Source organism: Paramormyrops kingsleyae, chromosome 20 (assembly GCF_048594095.1).
Source record: "Paramormyrops kingsleyae isolate MSU_618 chromosome 20, PKINGS_0.4, whole genome shotgun sequence".
Classification (NCBI taxonomy): Eukaryota; Metazoa; Chordata; class Actinopteri; order Osteoglossiformes; family Mormyridae; genus Paramormyrops; species Paramormyrops kingsleyae.
The window spans coordinates 14,515,166-14,528,500 of NC_132816.1; the positions used below are offsets into that span (position 1 = coordinate 14,515,166).

The 13,335-nt window shown below is 43.0% G+C and overlaps 1 protein-coding gene across 2 annotated transcripts; it reads left to right on the forward strand.

Annotated features, from left to right (window-relative positions):
- Nucleotides 1–384: 384 nt before the first annotated feature.
- Nucleotides 385–13,315, forward strand: asah2 (N-acylsphingosine amidohydrolase 2). Of its 2 annotated transcripts, XM_023830802.2 has the most exons (21): nt 385–2,110; nt 2,411–2,544; nt 3,925–4,037; nt 4,239–4,382; nt 4,625–4,801; nt 5,085–5,212; nt 5,837–5,914; nt 6,099–6,219; nt 6,564–6,689; nt 7,185–7,271; nt 7,434–7,538; nt 8,518–8,599; nt 8,691–8,806; nt 9,378–9,472; nt 9,688–9,727; nt 9,847–9,945; nt 10,105–10,200; nt 11,623–11,775; nt 12,023–12,079; nt 12,162–12,250; nt 13,038–13,315. In XM_023830802.2, the coding sequence occupies exons 2-21, from the start codon at nt 2,415–2,417 to the stop codon at nt 13,216–13,218; spliced, it is 2,217 nt and encodes a 738-aa protein (XP_023686570.2). In that variant the 5' UTR covers nt 385–2,110; nt 2,411–2,414; the 3' UTR covers nt 13,219–13,315. The 2 variants fall into 2 exon arrangements, with proteins under 2 accessions (XP_023686570.2, XP_023686572.2); XM_023830804.2 differs by having other exon boundaries at nt 385–2,544.
- Nucleotides 13,316–13,335: the final 20 nt, after the last annotated feature.

A 13,335-nucleotide genomic window follows, 5' to 3' on the forward strand; every position in this document is an offset into this window, starting at 1 on the left:
CTGTCCGGATGCCCAGTCATCTGGCATCCTCTGTGTTCTGCTCCAGAAGTACTCAGAGTATCATTTATTACCCTGTTGGATCTTCGTTTTTCTACGATCTCCCATTCAGTATCAGAACAAATCACTGTAAATAATTGCTCCACCTGCAGTGTGTGTGTGTGTGTGTGTGTGTGTGTGTGTGTGTGTGTGTGTGTGTGTGTGTGTGTATGTACAGTATGTATGTGTGTGTGTGTGTATATATGTGTGTGTATATATATATATATATATGTATGTATATATATATGTATGTGTGTATATATATGTATATGTGTGTGTGTGTGTGTATATATATATATATATATATATATATATATATGTATATATATGTATATATGTATATATATGTATATATATATGTGTATGTGTATATATATATGTGTATATATGTGTAGTTAATATATTACTACAGTGTTTCACAGGGACTATCACTCTGTCGTCTCCTGGGCCTATAATGTGTTTTCTTTATTTTAAAACATTTGTAATGTTTTTAACGGTTTTGTTCAACATTAGTATTTTTAGTTTGTGTTGAGCTGCGGCTTCCATTGCAGAATCACACAACGAAAAACAGATGCGCGCATTGAAGTCGTCCCACACCATTAAGAATCCTTAAGAGATTCCTGCAATCCTGTCACTGGTTTTGCTTCCTCGTTGGGGCATCCCGCCTCGATGGCCCGGCTGATCGGAATGTCGCGACTGACTCCCTTCTGGTTCGGCGCCTGCGCGTAGGGCATCTGCTAGCAGAGTTTCGGACCGGTCAGGCACTTCAAGTTCCCCTGCACTCCTGTGTCATTGCTGAAGAGCATTGAGTGTGAGAAGTCTCAATTTTTCTGCAGCTTGTACAGTTGGGACCACTAAAGTCTGAAATGTCTTCTAAGTACTGTAGTCACATTAGCTTTGTCTGGGTCTTTCACTTGGATAACGTGTATCCACTATCCTGTTGTTTACCAAATTGCTGGTTCATTCTCCCACAAAAGACATCACTATCAGTAGCTGACGGTTTCCATGGGTTACGGGAGCTAAACCCACCAGGAGGGGAAAATCAAATATTTGCTCAGAATTTAATCTTTGTGTCTGTCTGTCATTCTGTATTTTTTTTTTAAGCATTTTATTTCCTCCTTCTGTCATTGAAAGTGCTCTCGTGTGGCGAGATGACGATCGAGAGGACTGTGTTGTTTGGTTTGTTCAAAGTGTAGCAAAATCAGTATCGCCAAATGGAATACGTGAATCGCAGATGTACACACAGTGGTAGCCAAAACACAAGATGAAGACAATAAAGGACATTTCAAACCGAATCCAAGTGTGCACTTCTCTTGACATTACATTGCATTCTCTAAAAGATGAAATATGATGCCTCATTTTAAAATACAGTGTGACTTGCATTTGCTTTTTGGTAAATTTTTTTTTCTTCTATATATCCAGGCTTTTTTTTTTTATTATTATTTTGAACAGCTGTTTGTGCTGTTTTCTCTGTTTAATGACGATATAATGTGGCAAAGGAATGATACCAGGAATGATCAAACATTTCACAGCTGAAAATAATTTATAATAAACAGAAAAAATGTATATTTTTCCTGCATCATTGTTCCCTATTAAGCCAATGACATGCACTACAGAACTAAACCAATTGTTTGAGAATTATGGGATTAATGAGATAACATAATGCTTTATAAATGATTGGGCTTTGAAACGTGATTATATATACTAGGAATTGCATTCTCTACACAGTCTACAGGGTCTCATTATTCTTCATGTGCGTGATCAAATGTGCCTCAAAAGATTATGATGTGACCTTTGATACAAAAGCAGCTTAAATGTCTTTCAGATTTAATTTTTTATCTTTCTATTTACGTACTTGCTCACAGTGATTTAACCGAGCCGTCTTCTGGCACGGGAGAAGCCGGGAAGGACAAAGATCATAAAACAGCACATGGTTATCTTTGTCCCCCTTGGATGGTATAAATGTTTTTAGTGTTCTGGGCTGACTGCGTGTGTTCTGCTCGATGTATTAATTTTATCGGGAGAAGCGTGTCGGAACTTGCTGCGAGTAGCGAAAATACTTTCCGTTGTTAAGGTATGGGTTGTATTTTACTCATTTGTGGCTATTTTCGCAGTCAGGCTTTGCTCATGCTCCATTGACAGTCAGATGTGCCGAATAAAAAGCGACACGAAATCGCGTCTTAAACTTTGTGATGTCGGAGAAGCAAACCAAGCACTTGTTAGTTCTGTATTGAGCTGCTCTTTTTGTTTACAGAGTGAAATCAGGAATAACCGTGGTAGGGGAAAGGAATTTGGGAAGGATCCTGTGCTGTTTTTAGGGGGAGGGGAACGACTCTGAGTTTCAGGTGGGAGTCTGGGTGCTTTGTTCCATTAGGGTCATGGGTCGTAAGAAAGCATGCAGTCATCTGACCTCTGTGGAAATGCTGCTCATCTGCCTCTTCGTACTAATGACCGGGGTCTCTGTCAGCCTCATCGTCGTTTTGGCTGTGAAACTGACTTCCGACGCACGTAAGTCTTCCTGATGTTTCCACAGATGCTATGTCAGATTATGCTGCATATAATCAAAAGAAACATTTGAATGTAAAGTTCAAAGTCATATACAGTGGTACCTCAGTTCTGGAACTCATTAGAACTCGTATTTCTTAAAAGTCGAACCATCCAGTTCGAAAAAAAAAACTCGAACTAGAACTCGATCTGAATCTCAGAAGTCAAACCGTGAACGCCGACCTAAGAGAACTTGTACGTGCGGGGAAATGAGTCACGTGACACGTCTCTCAGTGGAAACAAAGGGTAAAGCTTCAGTCTCAGCCTGGCATTCGCTGTGATAGCATCATGCATGTTTACACAAGCTGAATACATATATTTAGACAGTAAAAATACATTTAGACAATGATAGACAGTAACAGTAATTATTATTATATACTAAAATACATTTAAAAAGAAAAACTTCGTATTAATTATTTTAATATTAATAATAAACCATTAGTACATTTAATTATAATAATATTGTCGTGCCAAGCAGGGACGGAACGGAGACAAAGGCGCAGACGTCAGGGTACCGGGATATACGGGGTTTAATTACAGGTAAGGCAGGCAAAACGCAGACGGACAATACAATGACCGGACTGGGGAAACAAACTGAAACGCGGACGAAATACAGAGGGCTAATGACAACAACTAGAAACAGCTGATCAAATGGGGATTCCACACAGGGTTAACGAGGGGCATGGGTAATTTCCAGGGGGGTTAGGGGGGGTCATGACCCCCCCAATAATCAGATCCAGCCAATATAACCCCCCCAATAATCATGTTTCCCCTGTAATGGATGGAGACCTCGACCCCCCAATGTTCCAGCCAAAGTTACGCCCTTGACGAGGGGGCGTGGCACACGGAAGGAGCGTACGATTGGGGCAGGACACATTGTTTTTTTTAACTTTACACATTGTTTGGATACATTTATTTTCTTACTTTAATTGCTGTTTTGATAAATGTCCTTAGATGTGTTTAGTACAGTATATGCTCTTCTTGTTTTATCCGGTTCATTTTGTGTTTAAATGCTAAAAAAAAAAAAAAAAACATTTAGGTGTAATTCTTTGGGGCTGGGAACCAGTTAATTGGCTTTCCATTATTTCTTATGGGGGAAATTCGATCAGAACCCGAACTTTTTAGGATTCGATCCGGAGTTCTGAATGGATTAAGTTCGAGTTCTGAGGTACCACTGTATATTACAATATTGTGCTTTTCGAAAGTGCAAATGAGCAATACAGGCTGCAATTTTAAGTTTGCTATGACTGGTTTTATTGGAAAAATAACATGGCTGCCATTCTAAGACCAGCGAGAAGGTTCTCGTCGTGTGACCCACAAGGGAATCTTCTGTTTGGTGTTCAGCTGTGGAAGACTTGAAGCCTATTCCTACGCCCACCTGGACGCCCAGTGAGAATTCCTTTGTCATTGGCGTTGGCCGAGCAGATTGTACGGGACCCGTTGGGGAGGTTCCACTGGTGAGAGACGGTAACCCTGACGTTCTGTCGGCTGGTGATTTTATCGGTGCGGATTTTTTTAAATTGGCAATGAATCGCAGAAAAGTACCTGGAGCCTGTCTCGATGACCGGTTTACAGCACCCTGCATATTATCTGGAGTACTAGGTTAGTTTATGTAATATATGGAGGAGATCAAGTCACCTGTCTGTCATGTGTCTCAGATGGGCTACGCCAATTTGGACCAGACTGCTGGAGGAATCCACACTCGCCTCTTCAGCCGAGCCTTCATTGTGGATGACGGGAGCAGACGGGTGGTGTTTGTGAGCGCGGACATAGGGATGGTCTCCCAGAGGCTGCGGCTGGAGGTACCAAGACAAGCGCGGCCTTTCACCCTAGACTGCAATGGCTGTTGCCTTCTGTAAAGGATTCTTCTTGAAGCAGAATGAACACCTTCATGAGGAATGCATCATAAATGCTTATCAACACGCGTGATATAAACAGCACATAGGTATCTCCAGATGTCAAGGACAGAACAGATCCACCATAAACACTTCAACTGCGTTCGCGTCTGATATATTCTATCAACCGTTCTCTTTCGCTGGCTTAGGTACTGAAGGAGCTCACGGCCAAATATGGTGACCTTTACAGACAGGATAACGTGGTCCTGAGTGGGACTCACACACACTCTGGCCCGGCTGGGTACTTCCAGTACACATTGTTCATGATTACCAGCAAAGGCTACATAAAGCCCTCTATCGAAGCCCTCGTCAACGGCATTGTGAAGGTAGTCAAACCTCCTCAAAATCTGTTCATCTGTCTCTTTTCTGTTAGTGTCCTTTTGAGCAAGAACCTGCTTAAATGAGATTAAGGGAAAGTAATACTAGATAGTAATGGATTCAGGTGGCATCAGTAAAAACTACAAAAAACTGTAGTTTTATAGCTTCGAGTGCTGCCCTGCTGTTGTTCTTCCTATTTGCCAAATGTGTAATTGAGGTCAATGACAAAAGAGGTGCACAGGGATTGGCAGTTTTGATACCGGCTCGATTAAGTTCCTGGTTCCTGCACAGAGCATCGACAGGGCTCACCAAAATATGAAGCCCGGGAGAATCTTCATGAACAAAGGGGAGATCCAAGGGAGCAACTTGAATAGAAGTCCACAGGCGTACCTGAACAACCCTGCAGAGGAGCGTGGCAGGTGTGACAGCACGGCCCCTCACATGTCGTGTCAAGGCTATTTTTCACCGTGGTAATTCAATTACACTACATGGGTAAAAGTATTGGGACATTGGATCATTACGCCCACAGGAACTTTTATGACATCCCATTCTAAATGCACACCAAGACATCTTGGAGAATTCTATGCTTTGTGGGAACAGTTTGGGGAACGCCTTTTTCTGTTCCAGCACGTCCAGTGCCTCACCTCACAAAAGCTCTTCTGCATGAATGGGCAAAAATTCCCACATACACATACCAGAACCTTGTGGAAAGCCTCCCCAGAAGAGTCGCAGGTGTTTTAGCTGCAAAGGGGGGACCAGCTCCATATTGACGCCTGTGGGTTTAAAATGTGATGTCATAGAAGTTCCTGTAGGTATAATGGCCAGGTGCCCTAATACTTTTGTCCATATAGTGTATTTACCCCATTATATTTAGGTCAATGGATAGTGCAGTGTTGTACCCTTGAGAGGTAGAATCAAGAATCTAAAATAACAGAATTGCTTGAACGGAGGCCTTCAAGAGATCATCTCACAACTACTTACTTATAATCAACATCTGGACTTGTGGAGTTGGCGATACACTCACAAATTCACCTGTCCTTCAGGTATAAATCCAACACTGACAGCCAGATTGTTGTTCTGAAGTTTACAGATATGGATGGAGATGGATTGGGAGCTCTCAGGTAGTAAAACAAATCACAGTCTTGTTTGTCTCAGCCTTCTAATGGCTGCCTTTATCAGTAGAAATATGTCAACGCTGCCTGCATTTATTTTCCTTCATTGAGACACTCCCTCCTATCATTTTTTTTGTATTGCTTGATATCACACCAAAAAAATCTGATTGGTTTAATTTCTTTCTGCACCTAGCTGGTTTGCTGTTCATTCTGTCAGTATGAACTTAACCAATCGTATGGTGAGTTCGGACAACCTGGGGTACGCCTCCTACCTGTTTGAGCAAGAGAAAAATCCTAGTTCCCTACCTGGACAGGTGAGTTCTTTTTAATCCAACGTGTTCATGTGACTCATCAATATTGTATCCAAATAAACCCCAGTTCTGTGCATAGTAGCAGAGTCCAAAGAAAACAGTAATGCATCATGGTATTTAGTTTAAAATCCATAAATTTCTGTACTATAAATAACACAACAGCTGATTTATTGTTATATATCTATAATTTCTCATAAAGAAATTAAAAGTTGATTATTGATTTTTCTTGTTTCAATTAAATTAGCTGAAGAATAGCTGTATTGCATGATAGTATCTAGCTGTAGGAACACCAGACTGAATTGTGTTTGTGGTCAGATACTCATTTTTGGCTACTCTGTTTTTTCCAGGGGCCGTTTGTGGCAGCCTTCTCCTCTAGCAATGAGGGAGACGTTACTCCAAATACCAAAGGTCCTTACTGCGTCAACACGGGAGAGTCATGTGACTATCTCAACAGTTCCTGTCCTATTGGTGGAGTATGTGGGGCGTCAATGCCATGTTTCCACAAAAACCTTGGTTTGCTCTATGTGACAAAATAGAAAACAAGTAGTACACTGATTACAGATGATATACAGGGTATTAGTATATACTATAGTGTGTACAGTTTGCAGGGAAGGTCATCAGCTAACACCTCCAGGTCTGTAGGTTTCTCAAAGTTCTTCTAGGCTCAGGTAGGTCTTCTTCAAAAGGTCTTAAGTCTTCATATATAAACGGTGGATAAGCATGTGAATATTTGCAAGTTTAAATGTGTTTCTGCATGTACTGTGATGCATTGAGATCTTGTCCAGGCTACTTCAGTCCTTTACTCCCTAAGATTCCAGGGATACGTTCCTGATCACAGCTCAGCACCCCTGACAGCTGTTTTAAATTTAAAGATATAGTTATTACGTTATTTCATGAAATCTGCCTCTAGATTTTTCATTCATTGTCATTCAATGTCAAGACCAAGGATCTAATATCAAATTTCACAGACTAAGATGTGCGTCGCTCTGGGACCAGGAACAGACATGTTTGAAAGCACAAGGATTATTGGAGAAAGCATGTATAATAAGGCAAAGGTAGGTAGTATTATCCCAGAAGGGGATGGATCACAGACTTGATGATATAGAATTAATAGGTGATCCCTAGCTGGCATACTGGCAATGTAGCTGTGATGATTGGTTGACTATAGTGAGCTCATTTGCATATTTATGAACAATCCCCTTCAACATTTCCTTCAGGAACTGTACAGGAACATGCATCAGGAATTGCATGGGGCTGTCCACGGGGCGCACCAGTGGGTTAATATGTCAGATGTTACGGTTCAGATCAACACCACACACACGGTGAGTCCTGAACCCAGAGGTGTTTCTCAATGCTGAGAATGCAAAGATCTTACTTGATTGTGTTCTTGGCACGAGCGGTCTTGCTAACTTGCCTCCCAAGAATGAATTTGGAACATAATGAATCATGGGATTATTATTCTGGCTTGGCGAGGGTGCAACTGAAGCAACTTTGATATTTGGGGCGGGGCAAGAATGACATCTGGGGACTTTTAGCATCCTCTGTACTTCTCTTCTTGATTTTGGAAATATACTTCAGCGACTGAAGATGATGTACAACTGGTATGCAAGAACGCAAAAACGGTCAAATTTGCATTTTGAGAAATCAAATTACCGAAGCCTTATAGAACTCTTGACCAGAAGTTAGTTGTGAGCAGATTACCTATATCACAGTGAGTTAGCATTCAGCTGAAAAAAGTAGTGCATTTGTAGATGTGTTGGAATATACATATCTTTGAAAGAATGTCTGCTAACTTATTAATAACAATGTTATTGGACTATTGACCTTCCTGTAGTAGGCAGGACATTATCCAATACACTATTGTTGCTATTGTACAGCCTTTCCTATACTTTGCTGTTGAGTTCCGGACTAAGTTCGAACATCAGTTGAGTGTTCCAGGTGTTCCTGTTTCTTTTATTTGAATGGAATGTTTTTGTTTTTCAAAAACATAAAAATCACTTCTTTTTGGTGGGAAAAGAGTAACATTTAGGTAATTAAAAGGAAGGCCTTGGCATTCTTGTAGACTCGCATCTGTTTCTTGTCTCTAGCAGAGGCGGACATTTCAGGTCCAGAAAGTAAAAATCCAGACCCAGATTTTGTTTCAACCAACCAGTTGAGTACTCTGTGACAGTGACTGTTTTTACCCAATTGGGTGGTTGAAACAAAATCCTGGTCTGGATTTTTACTTTCTGGACCTGAAATGTCCGCCTCTGGTCTCCAGCGCATTAGCATTCTGTCATGCTGCGTGATGTTTCTCCTCAGGGTAAAACCTGCAAACCTGCTCTGGGCTACAGCTTCGCAGGTGGGACTATCGACGGAGGTGGTGACCTCAATTTCACGCAGGGTAAGCAGTCCCGAAACCCGCTGCGGGGGCGGTGCAGGTCGGCTCGCGAATCCAGAAAATCGCCGTGTGCGAGTTTGCGTGTCTCGTTAAGGGATGGTGGAGGGGGATCCGTTCTGGGACGGCATCCGAGACGCACTGCTGGGAGTGCCGTCGAATGAGACCCGTAAATGCCACAGTCCCAAACCCATCCTCTTCAACACTGGAGAGGTAAGGTCCCGCCAGTATGCCCATGTGTGATGAGCTCGCTTGCTTTCTCCTGTCCTATTAGAGCACGAATCACATTATGAAGCATTCCCTCAGAAAATTTCGTCTACCTTGTCCATTAATCTTGGATGGCAACTTTACACACTGTGACATCGTGGGTGCAGCCTATGATCTACCAGCTTATGCAGACCTACACGGAGGACTGGCTCTCTGACAGTCTCTGATTATCACCACAATTTACACCTTGCTTTTGTTAAAGCTGGTTTTCCTTGTTTTGTATAATGTTAGCATGTCTGGTGGGGTTGGGCTGCCAGTTGACCTTAGAAACCCCCCATAGGTTATTTTTTCTCCATACTCTGGAAGTTTTGGTTCCTCTCCTCCATTGTCTTTTGACCCTTTTCCCTGTTATGCACCATTTTGAACGCATGATGTAGTAATGGATTGCCACACCATCTTGTCAAGTGCTTTGGGGTGACTGCATTGTGAAAGATGCTATATGAAATTGAATTTAATTGAATCGAGCAACTTTGCCATTTACTATGATGATAAAAGTGGCTCCATGACCTGTATCCAGATGAAGAAGCCTCTCCCATGGCATCCCGATATCGTGGATGTCCAGATCATCACCATCGGCTCCCTTGCTATCGTGGCCGTACCTGGAGAAATGACGTGAGCTTCGCCAAGACTGCAGACAGTTTCATGCTGTTGAATGGAGGCTTGAGTTCAGTTTTTATGAATTTTCATGGATAGTCGGTCCAAAGCAGTCCTAATGTTTTATCACCACATCATAAATAATGATGTATAACAAATTGAAGTTTGTTTTTCAGATTGTCTAGCTAGATAAACAATCTTATTATGACAAAAATAGATTGATGTGCTTCTAGGACAATGTCAGGAAGAAGGATCAGGGAGGCAGTCAAGCAGGTGAGGATTATCAACACCACCAGAACTCGGCATCTTATTAGGCTTTTTCTGAAAGGTTGAGATAGACTTCTACTTGGTCTCCTACATCCATAAAGCTGAGCGATGTGCGATCTGCCTAGGAAATGGAGAAGAGCTCCACTTTTGCCAATGCGGAGGTTGTGATCGCTGGACTGTCGAATGTCTATACGCACTATATCACCACCTACGAGGAATATCAGGTACGACCGCCATCTCGATGGCTCCATAAACTGTTGACTCGAGCAAAAAAAAATTAATACGGTTTATGGTAGAGTGTGCGTGTTGTACATTCAGATATTGCAGATACTATGCTTCTTTCGAGATTAGATGCAAAGCACTTTATGTTTTGTTTGTGGCAGATCCAGCGATACGAGGGGGCGTCCACCATTTATGGCCCTCATACTCTCTCAGCTTATATTCAGTGTTACAGAGGTCTGGCCAAGGCCATCGCTGAGGTAGGACCTGGCGGAAAGCCCAGATGCCACACCACCCAGCTCACTCCTCTCTCAGTAGACCGATCAGCAAGCCTGTTGCATTCACATCACGATGTAATGTGTGATGATCACCAGGTCTTTAGATGACAGGTGAAACATTTGTCTGGATGCCGGCTTTCCAGTACTATGTACACGTGTATTGCCCTATATACTGTATATACATTTACTGTTCTATATGTACATTTACTGTACTATATGTACATTTACTGATCACAATTTCGTAAGCAGATTAGTTGTGTGTCTAAAATATGAATGAGATCCATATTATGATGCCCAAAAGTTAGAAATTTGTATAAAGTAAATGTCCGTATGGTACTGGAAAGCCAGTGTCCAGACAAATGTTTCATCTGTCATCTAAAGCCCTGGTGATTATTGCACATGTGCCATTTAATTTGCGCATGTAAATTAAATAACAGATAACTGATAAACCAAATTCGAAGAGGGAATTTCCAAAACACTCTCCGCCCATTTTTGTTGTCTTTAAGGTGAGTCTGCCAGTGGCTGCCAACGTCCAGCTCCCTCATCATACAGTATAGTACTGGGAACCAAAGCTCACTCAGTCCTCGTGTAATTCAGGGGAGAACTTTTGTTAAAGTACCAAAACAGGTCCACAGAAATTTCATTGAAGGCGTGTGCCCTGGACCGAGTGAGTTTTGAGTAAAAATGGTGCGTGTGAAGGTCTGGGATATATTAGACATTAATTTAACATTCGACACATGTTGAATGCATAAGATATAGGCGGGGATAAAGATGTGAGCGACTTTGACAAGGGCCAGACTGGGTTAGAGCATCTCTGAGGCTTGTGAGGTGCCCCAGTCCAGCTACAGCGAGTAAAAAACTACAAACTGCCAACAGGTATGTATGGTGGCACAAATGGCAGATAATTTTGATGGTGATCACCGGAATAATGCGTCACATCATTCAGCACATGGAGCCCGGCTGCGTTTGTGTATGTAGCCGTGGATCGCACTTGTTGGTCCAACACATCCCACATATGCTTGACACATTCCTGCCCATCAATATGATGCAACAGAACATGGGATTCATTTGTCCGGGCGACCTTCTTTCATTGCTCCAAGGTCTAGTTCTGACGCTCATGTGCCCATTGTGGGTGCTGTGGACAGTGGACAGGGGTCAGTATGGGCAATCCGACTGGCCTGCAGCTACTTAGCGTCCACAAGACACAGTGTACCATGTGCCGTGACTCATTACTCCCATAATTATCATCAAAATCTTCTGCCGTCTCCCACACCTTGACACGTGCCTTTTTACGTGGGAGTGGTTATAATGTTTTGGCTCATCGATGTATACTGTCGTACTATATATTGGCATCCGGAGTTAGAATAAGAACTTACCTTAGAAATGGTTGTGGTTTTTTGGTAGGGTAAGGTTGGTGAGCTTCCCAGAGGTCCTGAGCCCCCGTTCTTTGCAGAGAACCAGCTCATCTCCTTGTTACCTGCTATCATGCCGGACAAAGCACCCCCCAACTCCACGTTCGGGGATGTCTTGGAGCAGGTTATGCAGAACTACAGACGGGTAATCAGGAGCGTAGCTAGAATTTCTGGGCCCCCAAAAAATGTCACCTTGAGCCCACCTGTGCAATGTAATGTATAATTTACATATTCAAGGGCCATTATAAATGCTGGGCCCCTTGAATCTGCCAGGATATCCATGACCCTACTGCACCGCTGACTGTGATACAAGGGCTTGGACTTATTCTTCTGATGTCCTTCTCGATGCACCTTTGGGTCGACCATCTCTTGCGATTTTCCCACCCTTCCAGGGGGAGGTTGCGTCTGTGACGTTTGTCAGCGGAAATCCCCGGAACTCAGGAGACATGGTGAGGAACTGCAGCCTCGGTCGGGCTTTTCGCCTTTTCAGGATTCAACAGCCCACCCGCATGTCCCATGGTGTCATTTCAGAGGGAGAAGACGTTCGTCACTGTGGAGAAGTATGACAACAAAACACAGATGTGGGAAATAGTCCAAACAGATGCCTCGTGGGAGACAAGGTACAGTAGAGATTTCATGTCGCAGTTTCGTAGATGCCTCCAGATAACCATGCAGGAATAACGTAACTGCAATACTATTTATATAATTTTCTCTTAACAAAGGTTTCCGTTCCCAGGTAGTGTTTATACAGCCAAATTTACTTATCTGATGCCTTTTTGTCCAGCTGTTATCTTCCTAAGTCCTTTTAACGATAAAAATACTGCTGAGTCAAGCTGAGTCAAGTCCAGTCATTGTGGTTTTGCAGTTAAACCCTTAAGATGAAGTCTGCACTTGCATATATGGACTTACATATATCGCAGTTAGATAGAGATGCCAGGGAATGGAAGATGTTTGCACTTTTGTCCAAAGGCTTCGGCTAATCTGTTCATCAGTCGGAGCGTGTTGTAGAAGCTTCCTGGCCCTTATTCCCCACAGTTGTAAAAGCTAGAGGAGAGATGAGGAAGTGGGATGTTTCTGAGGTTCGATTGTGGTTTTGAGTTATAGCCTCATCTGCTTGTGGGTTGGGTGAGGGGGGTTAATGGGCTGATGCCTTAGTGGTAATGTTCCAGTTCTGAAGTTGTGCACTGAAATTGTCCAGCGTGACGGGGCTCTCTGCATTAGTGGGCAGGAAGCTGCACCACCTATAAGATGACAGTAATGAGGTCACCCGCCCTTTGATCAGGGTTGGTGTTAACACAGTCGGCGGCTTTGGGGGTCGCGGTGGAGGGGAGGGGCGGTCAATGGACGCCGCTGCCACGTTCGATTGCGCTGTGACGGATCCGCATAAAGTGTGTCCTCCCCATGCAGGTTTCACTGGGTGAAGGGCAAAAGTCAGCTAAGCAACGCCACCGTGGAGTGGCATATTCCCCCTGCCGCTCTGCCCGGATCCTACCGAATCCGCCATTTCGGCCATTTTAAGAAGATGGTAGCCCTGAAACCTGTTGTAACCCCCTATGAGGGAACATCAGATATGTTCGAGGTCTCCTAGAAGAAGTCGTCTTGAAAGCACTCTTTAGGTAAAAACATGTACATTAGTTACGTCGTTTTCATCTTGTAATTCTGATTAAAAATAACGGAATGTGAAATATACCCCCAGTCCATTTTC